The sequence below is a fragment of the Pelophylax lessonae genome (genome assembly GCF_965119305.1).
Source record: "Pelophylax lessonae genome assembly, chromosome: 4".
NCBI lineage: Eukaryota > Metazoa > Chordata > Amphibia > Anura > Ranidae > Pelophylax > Pelophylax lessonae.
In genome coordinates, this window is record NC_138771.1 from 483,585,547 (window position 1) to 483,604,605 (window position 19,059).

At 41.9% G+C, this 19,059-nt stretch overlaps 1 protein-coding gene across 3 annotated transcripts in view; it reads left to right on the top strand.

Annotated features, from left to right (window-relative positions):
* Positions 1-19,059, top strand: part of PIK3C2G (phosphatidylinositol-4-phosphate 3-kinase catalytic subunit type 2 gamma) — a 208,424-nt gene that overhangs the window by 94,208 nt on the left and 95,157 nt on the right. For all 3 annotated transcript variants that reach the window (XM_082255684.1, XM_082255683.1, XM_082255685.1), the window contains exons 11-15: positions 449-638; positions 4,960-5,085; positions 9,295-9,420; positions 10,622-10,733; positions 12,244-12,368. In XM_082255684.1, coding sequence (XP_082111810.1) covers positions 449-638; positions 4,960-5,085; positions 9,295-9,420; positions 10,622-10,733; positions 12,244-12,368 — 679 coding nt within the window. The remainder of the gene's footprint in view (positions 1-448; positions 639-4,959; positions 5,086-9,294; positions 9,421-10,621; positions 10,734-12,243; positions 12,369-19,059) is intronic.

Genomic DNA, 19,059 nt, shown 5'->3' on the forward strand with positions numbered 1-19,059 from the left:
AATGTCCTCTTGTGTCCTGCACTCCTGGACAGATGATGACAGTGTGGGAGGTGGAAAAAGGTAATACAATAAAACACTATAAGAGAAATAGCAACAATATATAATTAAACAATAGAAAGAAGGGAGGGGCAGGAACCCAAACCAACCGATCAGAATTAATCCTTGTCACCTGCTTCTAGTATAGGGAAATTGATTGGTGCATAGTGCTAGAGAGGGATTCTCGTCCTCCAGTAATATCTGATTTGTATTATTATATTATTTGTTTTTACATTTTCTCCTTCTGTTACTGTATTATCCCTGTTATTGTATTATCCCTATCTGTTCTTATATTGTTTCCTACTGTAATATTTACTCTTGCTCTTTTTCCTGGAGAGGGGAGATCACCTTCTATCCAGCATGTATCTTTGAAATTCTTAGATTATCCAACTGTCATGTCTATCTCCTCCAGCCCCAGTACAGGATGCAGTGACCGCAGTCTCCCTCGCTATCTCCAGTCTCATCAATATCTACAGCTGCAGTTTCCGTACAGATTTCCAGGCGGAATCTCCTGATGAGCCGAAGTGGACAGTGGGGACTCAAGATCACCTGACCTTCCACCTGTACGCTGTGCACAACCTAACCGGTAACTGGGCGACCAGGTCAGAACTCCTAGCAATAATAATCCTTGAAATAAATACATTTTTAGTTTTTTACTTCAGGAAATGTTAAACAACATTTTATACTGTGCATATTCAACATAAAATATTGTATATTGTTTATAACATACAACAGCATTATGCACTGTGCATGTTAAACATGCAATAACATTATACACTGTGCATATCAAACATACAGTAAGTTCCGGTTCACACTAAGGGGGCGACCTGTGAGGCGACCTGGTCGCCTCACAGGTCACCGTAGGTCGCCTCCCATAGGGAAGCTGCGGACCCGTTCTAATAGGAGCGACACAAGTTGCTCCGACTTAGAAAAAGGGTCCGGAGCTTCTTTGGGGCGACCAGGAGGCGAACGCCATAGACTTCAATGTTATGAAGTCCGTGGCGGCCGCTCCGAGGTCGCGGCGCGCTGCTCGCACCGCGACCTCGGAGGTCGCGGTGCGAAGTAGCGTCGCTCGTATGTGAATGGGCACTAACATTGTAAATTGTTCGTATCAAGCATAGAACAAAGTTCTATACTGTTCAAATCCAAGATACAGCACTGTGCAGATCAGATATACACCAATATTTTATACTGTACATATCAAACATACAGAAATGTTTTATGTGCATATCAAACATACAATATGGTACACTGTGCATGTCAAACATACAGTAACATTGTATACTGTGCCTATCATACAGTATATACAGCAACATTGTACACTGTGCATATTGAACATACAGCATTGTATACTATTCATCTCAAATATATACGTAACAATATTGTATACTGTGCATATCGAACAACATGGTAGATGGTGTATGTCAAACTTGCAACAACATTGTACAGTATCTCACAAAAGTGAGTACACCCTTCACATTTTGCCAGCGGTTCAGACAATAATGGCTGTGTGTTGAGTTATTTTGAGGGGACAGCAAATTTACACTGTTATACAAGCTGTACACTCACTACTTTACATCGTAGCAAAGTGTCATTTCTTCAGTGTTGTCACATGAAAAACTATAATAAAATATTTACAAAAATGTGAGGGGTGTACTCACTTTTGTGAGATACTGTATATTGTGCATATCCAACATAAAACATTGTATACTTTGCATAGCAAACATACACATTGTATACTGGGCTTATCAAATATACAACAACATTGTAAATTGTGCATATCAAACATGTAGCAATATTGTATACTGTGCATATCAAATAAACAATATTGTGCATATCAAACGTACAGAATTGTATATTTGTGCATAAAAAACACTCACCAGCATTGTAAGCTGGGCATATCCAACATAAAACATTGTTATCTGCATACAGTATATCAAACATAAAAAATTGTACACTGTGCATGTCAAACATACAACAACATTGTATATCAAAAATACAACAAGACTGTACACTGCACATCCAACATACAATATTCTATGCTGTGCATATCAAACATACATTGTATATTTTGCATATGAAACATAGACCAAAATTATGCACTGTGCATATCCATCAACATCCTTGTATACTGTGTAAATAAAATATATAACAGCATTGTATACTGTGCATATCAAAGATTAAACAACATTATATACTGTAAATATGAAACCTTCAACATTGTATATTTTCTATATCAAACCTATAGGATTTTCCATTGTGCATGTCAGAAATGCAACATTGTATACTGTGCATATCAAATATACAACAACATTGTACACTGTTTATATCCAATATATAACATTGTATACTGTGCATATCAAATATACAACAACATTGTACACTGTTTATATCCAATATATAACATTGTATACTGTGCATATCAATGTTGTTTTGTTTGATATGCACAGTACATGATGTTTTTTGTTGGATATGCACAACATTTACCTGGCTGAGAGTCCATTCACACTGCTGCGACTTGTGAGGCGACTTGTGTGCCCTCAAGTCGCCCCAAGTCGCTTGACATAACAAAATGTTAATCAATGAGTGCCGTCTTAATTGGCACTACTGAAGTCGCTCCGACTTCAGAAAAGGGTCCTGTACTACTTTGAGGCGACTTGTATCCGACTTGTCCCATAGACTTCAATGGGAGTCGCCTCCTTATCTTATTTGAAGCGACTTGTGATCCGACTTTCCATTAAAATGGTCCTGAATCAGAAAAAAGATCATTTTTCTTAGAATTTTTAGTAGCGCAGGGATGGGGCTCCGCTCCACCTGGGCATTTTTGTTGCAGGCATTTATCTGGCATTTTTTGGGCGTCTTTGGAGGCAGGCATGACATCTGAACTTCTGTGTAGGGGTATATATACACACACACATATATGTATATATACACATACACACATATAGGTGTAATAGGAGCGGAGCCACATCCATGCGCTAATGAAATTATTTGCAGGGATGTGGCTCCGCTCCTATTACACCTATATGTGTGTATGTGTATATATACATATATATGTGTGTATATATATACCCCTATACAGAAGTTCAGATGTCATGCCTGCCTCCAAAAAAGACCAAAAAATGCCCAATAAATGCCTGCAACAAAAACGCCCAGGTGTGAAAGGTGCTACTAAAAATTCTAAGAAAAATTATCTTTTTTTTCTGGTTCTGGACATGCTACAGAGCTGAAACTTCACAGGTACACTCGTTAGACCCCACAGACACTAATCCAAAGAAATCTAATTTTTTTTTTTTTCAAAAATTTTTTCAATAATTGGCTCTCTATCAAAAACGACAATTTTTAAGAACTTTTTTTTGTGTGATTGAGCATGACTCAGAACCATCATATTCTGATTGGCCAAACACAAAGTCGTACAAAGTCGTCTATGATACAAGTCGCGCTGAATTCGCACAAAGTCGCGCTGAAAGTCTCCCCTTATGAGGCGACTTTCTGGTCACAGCAGTGTGAATGGGGTCTGAAGCTAACCGCTTTGCTGATAAAAGCCTCTAGTTTACAGTGCTGACTCTCTTCCCCATCCACCCTGAGAGAAGCCCATGGGGGACAATCCAGCAATCTTTACCTGTTGATGAAATATAATTTACTATAGAATTGGTGGGGTATAATTGAAAAAGTGTGTAGATGGTGAATTGATGTGTTACATGTGGTCGCAGCACTCCACCATTAATAATAATAATAATGCTAAAAATACCATTTACAGTACATCCTGGAGTCTCCCATTACACATATTAGAACTATTAGCCATGTCATTTAAATAAATTCATTACAGCATATGGAAAGCCAAACCTTTTTCAGGTTCGGATTGGGTAGGAAAGAATTACTCTCTGGCAGATTTTTGTTGCTGCCTTTATCCACTCTTTTCACTTTCACTATTCATCCTGGTGTCACGGAGACAGAAAGTGAGGGGAAATCCAAAATATATAATACAGTTATCACCATAAAAAAAAAAAAAGAGGAGGAATCTTCCAAAGGGAACACCTGTTCTGGTGACCTCTGTCTAAGAGGGGAATTCCCATCATTTTTTAAAGATTTCTGCTTACTTCATGTTGTGTTTTTGGTACAGGAAATGAAAGACAATCTGCACATTGAGATGCAAAAAATAAATAAAGTGGCAGGCATTTAACTCTTCCTCAATCTATCCAAAATTAAAAAACAAAATACACTTTAAGGGGCCTGCACTCACCAGTAAACCCCCCCCCCCCCCCATAAAATGACATTACGGATCTAATGTTCCCATTAAAGGGCTGTCTGTGCAGATTGTGTCCCAGTTCTGCCTCAGTACAGCTTATATAACGGCCCCCTGGGGCCCCGTCTATGAGAACAACACTCAGAGAGCTCATTAACTATTTAGGAGAGAAATTACTAAGACAAACAGAACTCCGCCCAGAGACATGATTCGTCTTATGATGGAGATTCTTATGGAGCACTAAAACCAGCACAAAGTAGATGTAAACCTAAACTGGATGACATTTAGTTTGCTCTGTGCACTCTATGATATAAACAATTGCCTTTTTATGAATATAAAGCTTCTGTTGTAACCCATTTACATTCTTTGTTAAAGTGAAGCTGATTTTCTGCAGCCTCTTTGCAGCCACTACTTTATTTACTTTTACTCCAGTGGCCTTTCCCAGGGCAGGTTTACTAATGTTTGATGAAAACAGCCACTTGTAGTCTCCATTAGAAGCTGGTTTACAAGGGTGGCAACAAAGGAAAATGGTTGGGAGACACGCACAGACCACTCACACCCAATAACAGGAAGTGCCTGAATGACACATCTACTGGAACTTGTATTTGGATTGTTGTCGTGCGTTGAATATTTGTATGATTACATTCTTTATAATCTGACATTTGTCTTGTTTCCAGTCAGGATTCCGTCTTCTATATCTCATGTTCAGTGACATACAGCGGGAGGAAAATCTGCCCTGAGATCAGATCTCAGAATGTAAAGGCCACACAATCACTCTTCTCCAGGCTTGTATGGGATGAAATGTAAGCTCTTTTGTCCAGTCCTTACTTTTGTTTCACCTTACTGCAATATTTACTCAATAAATTTAACTCTGGCCATATATGGATTGAAATTTGGTCAGTTTAGCAAGGACCAGCTGAATTTCGATCCATGTATGGTCACAGTGGTTGAACAGAAGTCAACTTCTTTTAATCACCCTGTTGGAAAATACCACTCCCTCATCACTGCAGGCTGTAGACTGCAGTGCTGATATGTGTATTTTGATGGCGGGGGAGCTTCCTCACAGTCAGAATACAAAGACATAGCGGGAAGTATACCCTATCCACCTTGAATATGTGGATGGGGAATCAGGTCAGTTTCTTTCCGTTGAACGAAAAAACTGACTCGTCTGTGGTCAGCCTTAATTGGCTACACATTATACAATTTTGTTCAATTTCCTTTAGATTTACCTTCAAATATGTAGTGCAAGGGCCTGCCTGATTGCATACAATTTGAAAGTGTTAAGGTTTGACCTCATATTATATGGTTTTGGTAAATCTACAGTAAAGAAAAATTGTGCAAGTAAATTGTATAATGTGTAGCCAGCTTTAGGCTGACCACAGTTACAATCTGATTGTATAATCTGCTTTAGATCTTTGGCACAGTGGAGGGGCCTGTCTGAATAGATGGAGGTTTTAGGTAACCATAATACTGTTTTCATAAATTTAATCAAAATGATACAGTTGGCTTTTAATGTATATGGCCAGCTTAGTAAACAAATCCATGACTGGAGCTGCTACACAGAAATTGATATACAGTACATCCCAGAAGATGTGTACAGTAAATCATCACTACTTTTCTGTAGTGCTCTATAGGAGGATGTTGACAGTTCTGCACATTGTGTGCCATGGTATATAAAGGAACAACCTCGCGCTAAGACAAATTTCCTGAATACTGGAAAATAGACAAAATAAATATAATATAAAAGTGCGCTATCGGATGACAAAAAATATATATACTCACACTATAGTGATGAAATCAACTCAAAAAGTTGTTACTTAAAATAGACAAATTAACATAAAAAAAATGTGCAATAGACTTTCTGCACCCGCATAAGTGAAAAAAGGTGCATTTATTAATCATACATGAAAGCTGAGACATACATGTGATAAATCATCAAAACAAATTATGTACCAAAACATACATTTTAAAATTCACTTAAAAGTTATTATAAAGTGTCCAATTTATTAAACAAACAACGTAAAACAACATGCTCTGTTTCCATTGTTTCTTGATATTTGAATCAAACACCTTGCTTCTATATTCCACCAGTGCTCAAAAAATAGAAAAGTGTGCCTCTTACCAAAACTCCATGATCTCTAAATTATAGAAGATCAAGAACAACATAGGTTGTAGGATACTTTCAATAACCCAGGATCAGCTGTATACCGGTACTGTGCGGGAGTAAGATCTTATGTTCCACCATAGATGTCTCAACCAACACTCCAGATCTCTTTTTAGGAGCCTCGGGCCAGCTGTCTTTAATCTTGGGCCATGTTATATGCATATATAAAATAAAAACTCATCAAGCAGCATGTTCCAAAGAGTGTTCTTTTAATAAAAATATATATGCACTTACAGCAAAACAAATAGATACAAGTGGTAGAGAGAGGGGTCTGACTGGGGATTACACTGCCAGGCACGGAACTTAGTAACGTCACAGCTCCTTTCTCCTCCTGACGCGTTTCACTGTAATGTAGTGACGTTTCCCTGTAAAAGGCTACATCTGGGAATTCCAGATGTAAGCACTGCTTTAACCCTCTTGGGCATGGAGTTCACCAGAGCTTCACTGGTTACCACTGGAGTCCTCTTCCACTCCTCCATGGCGACATCACGGAGCTGGTGGATGTTAGAGACCTTGCGCTTCTCCGCCTTCCGTTTAAGGATGCCCCACAGATACTCAATAGGGTTTAGGTCTGGAGACATGCGTGGCCAGTCCATCACCTTTACCCTCAGCTTTTTTTAGCAAGGCAGTGGTCGTCTCTGAGGTGTGTTTGGGGTCGTTATCATGTTGGAATACTGCCCTGCGGTCCAGTCTCCGAAGGGAGGGGATCCTCTGCTTCAGTATGTCACACTACATGTTGGAATTCATGGTTCCCTCAATGAACTGTAGCTCCCCAGTGCCGGCAGCACTCATGCAGCCCCAGATCATGACACTCCAACCGCCATGCTTGACTGTAGGCAAGACACACCTCTCTTTGCACTCCTCAACTGGTTGCCGCCACACATGCTTTACACCATCTGAACCAAATACCTTTATCCTGGTCTCATCAGACCACAGGACATGGTTCCAATAATCCTTAGTAGTAGTTTAGTTCCTTAGTCTGCTTGTCTTCAGCAAACTGTTTGCGGGCTCTCTTGGGCAACATCTTTAGAAGAGGCTTCCTTCTGGGACGATAGCCATGCAGATGCAATTTGATGCAGCGTGCGGCGTATGGTCTGAGCACTGACAGGCTGAACCTCCATCCCTTCAACCTCTGTAGCAATGCTGGCAGCACTCATACGTCTATTTCCCAGAGACAACCTCTGGATGTGATGCTGAGCTTTCATCGATCATGGCGAGGCCTGTTTTGAGTAGAACCTGTCATGTTAAACCGCTGTATGGTCTTGGCCACCATGCTGCAGCTCCATTTTAGAGACTTGGCAATCTTCTTATAGCCTAGGCCATCTTTATAGATCGGATGTCAGCGGACATGTCTCCGCGGATTTTCGTTGCCCCATAGGGATGCATGGGGCATTCGTTCGGATCCGCCTGAAAAACTGACAGGCGGATCTGAATGGACTGTATGTGTGAAAGGGGTCTTATGCAGATGCAGGAAGTCTATTGCACATTTTTGTTGCCAGCGGTTTAGACATTAATGGCTATATGTTGATTTATTTTGAGGGGACAGCAAATTTACACTGTAAGTCCCCGTTCACACTGGGGCGACCTGTGAGGCGACCTGGTCGCCTCACAGGTCACCGTAGGTCGCCTTCATAGGGAAGCTGCGGACCCCTTCTAATAGGAGCGACACAAGTCGCTCCGACTTAGAAAAAGGGTCCGGAGCTTCTTTGGGGCAACCCGGAGCGACCGTCATAGACTTCAATGTTATGAACCTCGGAGGTCGCCCCGGGAAGTAGCGTCGCTGCTATGTGAACGGGGCCTTATACAAGCTGTACACTCACTACTTTACATTGTAGCAAAGTGTCATTTCTTCAGTGTTGTCACATGAAAAGATAAAATAAAATATTTACAAAAATTTGAAGAGTGTACTCACTTTTGTGAGATGCTGTATATTTTTATTAAAAAAATAAAAAGTGTATGTTTTGGTACATAATTTGTTTTGACAATTTAACACAGTGTTTCATGTATGATTAATAGATGTTCGTTTTTCCACTTAGGCCCCTTTCACAGGGTCCGCACCACTGACGGACTCCGTTCTGCTCAGCGGGGGATCGATGCGCCGATCCCCGCTGAGCTGGCGGATGACAGCTGTCTCCGCACTGTGTGCGGTGACTGAGCTGTCAGATCCCCGCTGTCCTCTATGGGGGAATCGGATGAGAACGGACCACCTGTCCGTTCTCATCCGATCCGATCCGCCAGACGGATGGAAAATAGGGTTTCCATCCGTCTGGATTTGACGGACAGGATCGGATCGGATGTCAGCAGACATGTCTCCGCTGATTTTCGCTGCCCCATAGAGATGCATGGGGCATCCGTTTGGATCCGCCTGAAAAACTGACAGGCAGATCTGAATGGACTGTATGTGTGAAAGGGGCCTTATGCGGATGCAGGACGTCTATTGCACATTTTTTTTTGTTAATTTGTCTATTTAAGTAACAATTTTGTTGGGTTGATTTCATCACTCAGTGTGAGTATATATGTGTGTCATTGCCCTACCTCTTAACATCACTTGCCTACCTACTGCCACTGAAAGCATGATTTCAGCCGCAGTGTGGCAGCTCGGTATGTAGACCAATTGCAGGAGATCACACCAAAAAATAAAGACATTGGGGAATTAAAGGGGTCATTTTTTTATCGGGAGTTTTATAAGTGACCTCGCCATGGGGGCTGTTACCATTTGCTGTCTCTTGAAGGTAGAATTACTGTGTGGTGCTGTAGAGGTGACCTCTGCACACAGAACTAGCAACAATTTCAGGACCTAGCCAATGGCAGCCCTGGGCTCTGACAGTCTTTGTGTGTTGTGTTCCAGGATGAAATTCCCGCTCCTTCTGGCAGCTCTGCCATATGAGACAATGTTGGTGCTGAGATTGTATGCAGTGACTGACACTTGCAGCTCCTTCCTGGCCTGGTCCTGTCTGCCGCTCTACTCCAATGGGTGAGTTATCTGTGTATACTTCCCTGCCAGTGGAGCCGTGCCTTAAACACAATCCTTGAACTTCCCTGAACTGCTTCATCCCAGTGGATATCAGAGCAGCCATTGCCTCTCGTCCATTAGGGTCTATCGATCGCCTTCTTTTCTCTATTTGTTTATAATTAGGATGTAAAGTGGGGAGATCAATCACTCGAGGATATCCTGTGATGCATGCAAGCGTAGTTCCCTGACACACAGTGATTGGATGTCAGACAGCTGTGACCCAGACAGGGAGTTCTTCTGTTTAATAGGAAAAGGTTGACTGCAAGTTCAGAGCTGAAGACTTAAAGCAGAACTACACTGCACTTGAGCACCACAAACCAAAAATGCTATTTCATTAATTTTTTATATTCAAAGTAAACTTCCCCATCCATCCATGTCTCCATGCTTTATTTTACTGAGAAATCACTTTGAAAAACACCCCCCTAGAAATTCTGGCCATGGCCATCTTGAGTAATGGCAGATGAATTATGTGGCATTTACTTCCTGGAATCCATCTGCCCTTAGCTCAGACATGCAGGAAGGGTCTGCTTAACTGAAAAAAAACCTCCTCCCCTCTTCTTCTTCCGAAGACTTGTGAGATGTATGACATAATTTGCCTAGGCCTGGAAACCAGGAAGTTAATGAAGAAATGCAAAAAATATTATATTCTTTCCTAACTATTTACTAATGCTAACAGCATAGGGATTTAAAATAGTCAATGTTAATTGAGAGAATATACCAGGAGTTCCGCTCCCCCAGGCCTCCTACAGCCAAGAACATGGAAAGAAATTCAAATAATTACAACTGTGTGTGACCACTGCTCCTTCTTAGCATGTTGCAGCTGAGCATTACTGCTCATGTGATGCACTGAGCAATCATGGCTGTACTTTTAATGATGGACAAATTACCAATTGGATTAATTTCAGATGGACAATTTTTGCTCTGACTCAATCCGATTCCTCACACACATCAATCTTTGGTGATCATTTATTGATGCACTCAATAAGAACAGTCGGTTATGTAAGATATAATTCTCTGCGGGAAACAACTTCTAGACATCAGAGAATAACCACTTTGGGGATGGGGCATTACTATTCATTGTGACTGGCAGCTTGTATGGGGGTGCCAGTGCTGGTTGATGGTACTCTGTGTTACCCATCTTACCTCTTCTTCTTTCCTCCAGGCAAATGGTTGAGGGGTTTCTGCTGATCAATATGATATCTCACGCCGAACCACCACCTGCCATCACCCCAGGAGCCTTTGATGTCACTCTGCCCACACTCGCCACTGTACAGGTCAGTAATCTGATCCCTCGTGTATTATATATTATTTCTATATATTATATTAGATTGTTTTATATTTTGTTATGTCACAATATATTATACACATAAGGCCCATCATTGACTTCAGATCCCCCCTACGATGTCTGTAGGGGGGGGGGGGGGTGTATCGGGTATAAAAATATCAAGCAAAAGAACACAAATAACTATCAAATACAAAGAAAACTACTTCTTAAATACACCCCCCTTCCCTTTAGATAAAAAGATTTGGAGAGTAGATACATTGATTAAAACTAAATGTATTATTTACTCTTTATACATGTACTAAATACTGTATGAGCCCTATAATACTAGCTATCCATCTACAAGGGGCCCCCAATAATCTGCATCTATCCACTATATTTTGTTCCTGTAATACTCGCTATCTACTGTATCTTTACACACACATGATTTTTAATAGCATCTTTGACCATTCTTCCAGAAGCACATTTGTGAGGTCATGCACTGATGTTGGAGAGAAGGCCTGGCTCGCAGTCTGTGCTCTAATTCATCCCAAAGGTGTTCTGTCGGGTTGAGGTCAGGACTCAGTGCAGGTCAGTCAAGTTCCTCCCCCTCAAATTCGCTCATCCATGTCTTTATGGACTTTGCTTTGTGCACTAATGCGCAGTCATGTTGGAACAGGAAGGGGCCATCCCCAAACTGTTCCCACAAAGTTGGGAGCATGAAATTGTCCAAAATGTCTTGGTATGCTGACCCCTTAAGAGTTCCCTTTACTGGAGGTAAGGGGCCAAGCCCAACCCCTGAAAATCAACCCCACACCATAATCCCCCCTCCACCAAATGATTTGGACCAGTGCATGAAGCAAGGTCCATAAAGACATAGATGAGTGAGTTTGAGGTGGAAGAACTTGACTGGCCTGCAGAGAGTCCTGCTCTCAACCTAAAAGAACATCTTTGGGATAAATTAGAGCGGAGACTGCACGCAAGACCTTCTCGTCCAACATCAGTGCCTGACCTCACAAATGCGTTTCTAATAGGAATGGTCAAACATTCCCATAGACACACTCCTAAACCTTGTGGACAGCTTTCAAGGAAAAGTTGAAGCTGTTATAGCTGCAAAGTGTGAGCCAACTCAATATTGAACCCTATGGACTAAGACTGGGATGCCATTAAAGTTCATGTGCATGTAAAGGCAGGCATCCCAATACTTTTGGTAATATAGTGTATCTACTATATGGACATCACACTCTGTATTGTGTGTGATGTATTGAAAGAGAATCTCCCTTCTGCCACTGCAGTTGAAGACTCTATAGAGATGTAATGTGTTTTATTCTAGTACAGTCTCTGTCATGTAATATGAACAGTATATTTTATAGTATGCATTATATGAGTTAGTCTGTCTTATGCTGCAGCAAGCACTGATATACAATGTATTTTATACTGGTACAGTCTCTGCTTTTAGTTCTTTATATTTTATAACATTTCAAGTTCGTAGCACAGTAATTGCAACATGTTATTTGGTGCAGGTTGATTTTCCACAGGCAGTGCACACATTTTGCAGACCCACCGCAGACAAGTCCCACATCAGCGTCGCATTTCAGGATCCGACCCATCAGAAGGAATTCCTGGCGCAACGTGGCTCTGTACTCTTGTAAGCTTCATTACTGGTGATTAATGGGATAAAAAAAAGCTATTATTTTGACTTAGGGTGGAGAACAATAAATGGAATCGCCCTATATGGTGGGAGGATTACAGTGCCATAGCTTGTAGGTGTCACCTGCTCACAGTCAGACTCCACGATTATAATTATAGATAACCCCTCTGGGTGACATTATCATTTGGGTTTGCAGTGGTTGGGGGGTAGCAAGAGATTCTGGGAGAATCTCATGGTTGGAGAAATTGACTTCTTTAGCATAAGGGTATCTAAAATAAAAAAACAGAAAAGCCAGCACAAGGAACACAACTTACAGTCAGAGGGATGTGTCCCTTCTACTGATTCCTGTCAGTGGCGGCTGGTGCTCCATGGGCCAGCGGGGGGGCGATGGAGGGACCACACCATACCCCCCCGGACCACACCAGCTCACACGCCAACACCCCCCCCCCCCCCCCGCCCTGGATTGACGTGGAGGGCAGGCAGCGGCTTCCCCCGCATCTCCGCATCTCCTCCTTGGCCAATAGCATGGCCCCTCCTTTCGGCCAATCGGGAAACGGGTCACAGGGACCCCCTTCCTGATTGGCTGGGAGGAGAGTCAGTGTGATAATAGCGAATATTCATTCGCTATTGTCACACAACTGGGTGGTCTCTGGGGGCAGTGCTCTGCGCCCCGATCCCACCCTTCTATAAAGCCTATTAGAGCCTCTGGCTCTAATCACGTGCTTCAAAAAAAAATACATGCATGTAGATTAGGGGGCTGGACGCATGGATGGGGGGGTGGCAACTCCTGTGCCCCCAATGGACGGGCCGCCACTGATTCCTGTTCTGTTAGTAAAAAGTCATCTCCGTCCATGCCCCCCCCCATCCACGGGATGCAGTGGGAGTTATTGCAACTAATGGTCTGTCACAGGCTCTGGTTAAGAGAGCTCAAATATGGCCTCCCTTTTCGCTCAGCTGCTCTATTTGCATAAGCCATGCTAGAGCTTTTATAAATGAAACATGATCTATGAATGGAGGATGGGCAGATGATTGACAAGCCAGCCCCCTCTAATCAAAGATCACATTTCATTCATAGGAGCTGTATTACCGCTTCTATGAATGGAGTAGCTGGGCAGAAAGAGCAGGCATAGTCAGGCTCTCCAAATGAGAGCCTGTGACAGTCCCTTAGTTGTATTAAGCCGCACTGCACCAGGAGTTAGGGGTAAGGGGCATGGATGGAAGAGGATTTCTACTAACAGAAGAGGAATCAGAAGAAATGACACATCCTACTGACTGTAAGTTATGTTCCTTGTGCTATTTTTTCGTTTTTGTGTTTTTAATTTCAGCCTTTAAGCAGCAGCTGTGCAGAACTGAAATGTAAATGTTGGGTAGAGTTGTCAGCGGCTGAAGGAAATGGAAATGAGCAGAATAGAATCTGTTTGGAATTAAAACCAATCAAGAAAATGAAAGCAGAGCATTAAGTGGGAGGTGTTATCAGGAAGTGCAGTTAGAAGTGCAGCCAGTTAGATCCCACCTCTCAATTATTTTAAAGTGGTGCAATTGAAAGGATCACTACAAGTTACCTAACTTTCCAAATTATTCTCTATTTCACTTAAGCTGGGCATAGACTGATCGAAGTTCAGCTGATTCAGCAGGGACTGGTTCAATTTTATTCTGTGTGTGGCTTTTCCAGTTCAACAGAAGTCTATTGATTGTTATATCGACTTCTTTTGAATGGACACGCTGGAAAAGTATTGTCAAATAGCAGCTGCAACCAGCCACTGGTCAGTGTATTATGACAACAGTGGGAGCCGCCGTCAGAAAACAATGTCCCTGTGAGAAGGATTCCTCCATCCACCTCACTTGTGTGGATGGAGGAATCTATTAATTTTCTTTTTTTTTTTTTTTTTCGTTCAGCCCACTGGCTGAATGAAAATAAACTTTTTGTGCCCAGCTTAAGTCGAGAAATCTGGCAGAGTTCAGGAGGAGGTAAGGTGGATCACTTATGAGCCATTTTATTTACTGCCAGGGATAATTTTCCTTCCATATTGTCTGGACACCATCACTTTAAATAAACCCAAACTCAAGTTCAGTGCTCATAAAACAAAACAAAACTTAAAGAGGATGTAAACCCATAAAAAATATATATATTTTTTTTCAACCTGAAAGAGAAACACGTAATGAGCGAGTATGCATCGCATACTAGCTCATTATGAAATACTTACCTTAGAACTAGCCCCCGCCGTGCTGCCCGCTTACCTGTATGACGGGCGACATGTTCAGTTGCCCGTCTTCCAGGATCGCGGCATCCGGCCATCTGATTGGCCGGAGCCGCGGTGACGTCACTCCTGCGCACCCGTGCGGGAGCCGACGGTCACGGCACGGGGCTCTGAAGGAACGGCACCAGCGGCTATTCCTTCAGAGCACATGCGCCAGTGATGTCACTGGCTGCATGTAAGGTAAATATCTCCGAAACGGTGCATGTTTAGGAGATATTTACAGTACCTATAGGTAAGCCTTATCATGGGCTTACCTATAGGTAAAAGTTGCAGAGGAGGGTTTACTTCCTCTTTAAATCGGTCCAGTATATGTGTCTATAGCAGAATGTCCATGCAAATGGTTATTGTTTGCACGGACATTCTATTATAGACACACACACACTAGACTAATATTAGTTTTGTTTTGATTCACAGCGCTGTCTCAAACATTCCGCCTCTAATATTATCTCTCTAAAATCATCAAAAACGCAAAGTGCCAAACTTTAAATAAAATGCTCAGTGTCCAAGTAATACAGTCTTTGCAATACAGTGCTGGTGCTTGGATATCTTGTGCAATCTTACAACCACTTGTGCTGATGTGCCAATCACTCCACTGCTTCACATGCATCAATGTCAGTGCCGTGCCCCCCTCAGGTGTTCCCACACTCATCAAAGCTTGTGGACTCTATGCGTAAGCATTAAGAGTCATGAGCGCTTATGATGCAGGTTTCACTGGCATATATGGGCTCTCTGGATGTAAACTTTATTCCTCTCTGTCCTCCAGTGTGGTGACTGGACTCAGTATCTGGTATATCTCTCACCATGCAAAGAATACACAAAAGGGGCCACCATAGCGTAATTCCACTTTATTATAAAACACACAAATTGGTTTACACTCACTTAGATGATGAACATTACAGATGGGAACGTTAACCCACAGTGGCGCTTACAGTGTGTGCTCCATAGGCCAGACCTGACGTCACCAGTTAACTCCGCCCAGTGCGTTTCTCCCCTTCCACAGGGCATCTTCAGAAACTTGAGATGATAAATGTGAAAAAACACTGCGCTGACTATAAAGTAGAAGCTACCAGCACTACAAATGACATACAATTGTCCATAAATCGCATAAAGAAAAAGTGCAGCACTCAATCAGTATGCAAACAAAATATTGTGCATATAGCTGTGAAAATGAACTACATAAATTAAATGAACAATACATTCATATCACAAAAGTGAGTCCATAGTTCATAAGACAGTGTGAAAAAATGCTGGAAGACAAAAAGTGAAGCTGAAGTGTTCGGACATCCAAAGTTTTCAGTGAGAAAGGAACCAGCACCAACATAGAAGACATATGCACTCACCAGAAAATATGGACCCAGGTACCTTATAGTAAATGGGTCAACCAGGCCATATAAACCTCATAGGAGAAAGTAGTCCACTCGTGAGGGATGGTCAATCAAAGTATATCCATATATTCCTGAGATGTGATGGTTTTGTCTCCCGGCAGCACACCGATATATGGAAATAAGCCAAAGTGCACATACATAGTGTAAAATTGCTTCAATAAGATTTATTTAAAAATTGCCAAAGACACTTACAGACATCTGCAGATAACCAAGTGATTACAGGTAAGAAAATGCGGGTCTGATGCGTTTCGTCATATATGACTTATTTATAGGGTTTTCCAACCAAACTAACCACTCCAGATATATATACCTTAGAAATATCAATACATCTATTACACCTGTTAGCAGTGGTCCTGGAGCTGTACATCGATATGGTAATCAAAATGGCGCCATCGTGCGGCTCAAGCCTCAGTTTCGAACAAACCAGGCCTCAATATTAACACCTATTGGGAGACTGTGAAAGAGGCCAAACCCTCCCCAGACAAGCTTGACGCAGTGGCCAAGCTAGCGTCCATTGGCCCCTTCTGTTAGAGTATTTAGGGATCTAGTCCTTAAAAATTTAGCCAAATTACCTCTCAAAAAGAATTGGCCACATCCACAGTTAAAAGTGGGTCTCAAATCCCTCTGTGAACAAAAGGACTTAGTGATCTGCCAAGCAAAAAAAGGCGGGGGGGGGGGGATCGTGGATAAGGCAGAATATTTTTCAGAAATGGAGAGAATGAGTGTCCGCGAGACATATATAGAACTTCCCAATAATCCCACCATACACTATAAAAATAAACTCGTTAAGGTGATAGAAAAAGGTTTTAAGGACCAAATTCTTGATAAAAAGGAAAAAGCTTACCTTATACCAACAGCCCCAAGGGTACCTGTTATGTACTATCTTCCAAAAGTACACAACAACCCTACCCATCTGGCAGGTCGCCCAATAGTCAATGGAATTGATTCCATCACATCTCAAATTGGTAAATATATAGACTATTATTTACAGCCTCTGGTATGTACTATGCCTTCTTATTTGAGGGATACTAAAGATACTATCATAGTTCCAGAGAGTGTTAGTCTGGAGGGAGAACATTTATGGGTAACTGCTGATGTGGCCTTTCTTTACACATGCATTACCCATTCTCTTGGATTCAAGGCTGTTGAACATTTTCTGGCTTCGGATATCACAGTCCCTCAAAACCAGCGATACTTCATTCTTAATTTGCTTTTATTTGCAACTGGACATAATTATTTTTTGAATTAACCACAAATTTTACATTCAACAGAAAGGGGTGGCCATGGGAGCTACATTTGCTCCCAGCTTGGCTAATTTATTTATGGCTAAATGGGAGGAGGATGTCGTCTATCCTTTAGCGAGGCCTGAATTGACCCTTTGGTTTTGCTACATAGACGACATCCTTCTCCTATGGAAAGGTGACCGTGCATCCCTTGATGACTTTATGTAATTTCTCAATTCTAATGATCGAGGGATTAATCTGTTTTACGAATCCAGTAGTCAGCGTATCTATTTTTTGGATTTAGAGATGTCTGTAGTTAATGATAAATTAATCACCAAAACATACTTCAAAAGTGCAGATCGCAATTCATTTTTATCTATCGACAGTTGCCATCATAAGGCATGGCCAAGTTTGGTTACTCTGAGTCAATTTGTCAAACTCCATCGTAACTGCACTCATGTTTTTGATTTTCGAAGACAAGCCCAGGTCTTAAAACAGAGATTCATAGCCAAAGGGTACAGGTCTGTAGATCTAGATTCTGAGATCAATAGAATACCCCGCCTAGATAGAAAGAGCCTTTTGTCCGACCAACCCAAGGTCAATCCTGATTTAAATTTTGCTAGGTGGTGTTTTTTTACTGAATTTTCAACACAACATAGACAGATCCAAAATATTCTGAACACTCATTGGGAGGTACTCAGGAATGATCATGTCTTGGGTCCTTACCTTCCAGATATAGCTTAGGTTATCTTTAGGGGTGCTCCATCCCTAAAAGGAAAATTGGCTCCCAATGTCATCAATCCACCATCTATTCTACCTTTTTTCATAATATGAAAGGCTATTACCCCTGTAGGAGATGGAATATTTGTAGGTGGAATGTTCCCTTAAAGAGGACGTTTTTATCCTTTCAATCCACGGTCACTAACTCCATTTTTCGTATAAAATTTTTTTCTACCTGTGCTACTATCAATATTGTTTATTTGCTGACTTGTCCTTGTAATAAACAATATGTAGTTCGCACCATCAGGTCCTTCTCTGTGAGAGTCAATGAGCACATTGCTAAAATCAGAAAAGGTAAAACCACACATAGTGTTCCTAAACACTATTTACTTTATCACAATAAGGATCCTAAGGGAACCAGTTTTCACATCATTGATCATTTTGTTGCCCCTTGGAGGGGGGTCTAAGAAAAGAGGAATCTCGCGCTTAGAAACATACTGGATATACACTTTGCAATCTTATACACCCTATGGACTTAATATAGATTGGGATATTAATGCGTTTATTACCCACATTAAGATCGCCCGCCGCACATTTACTGCGGGAGGCAGCCTCTCCTGCACAAACTGACGTAGCTCTACATTGGTCGCGCGCGTGGTGTGGGGGGACAAATGCCTCCACTAGGCAGCGGGGATGCCGATGCACAGGGCCAGCGGCACTGATTGCTGCCGGCCACCCATGATCGCTCCCCGCTGAGAGAGAAGAACGGTCAGCTGTTGTAAACACAGCTAACTGTTCTCTCTGAAATGATCACAGAGCGCCTGTGATCCTGCTATATAGGATCACAGGTCTCTATAATCATTTCACAAGACCATCCCCCCACAGTTAGTAAGCACTCCCCTAGGCTCACATTTAACACTTCGATCACCCCTAGGTTAACCCCTTTTGTCAGTTAGGGGTCCGATCTGTCCACCGCAATGTCGCAGTCCCGCTAAAAATCGCAGATTGCCGCCATTACTAGTAAAAAAAATAAAAATGACATAACTCTTTACCCTAGTTTGTAGACGCGATAATTTTTGTGCAAACCAATCAAAATACGCTT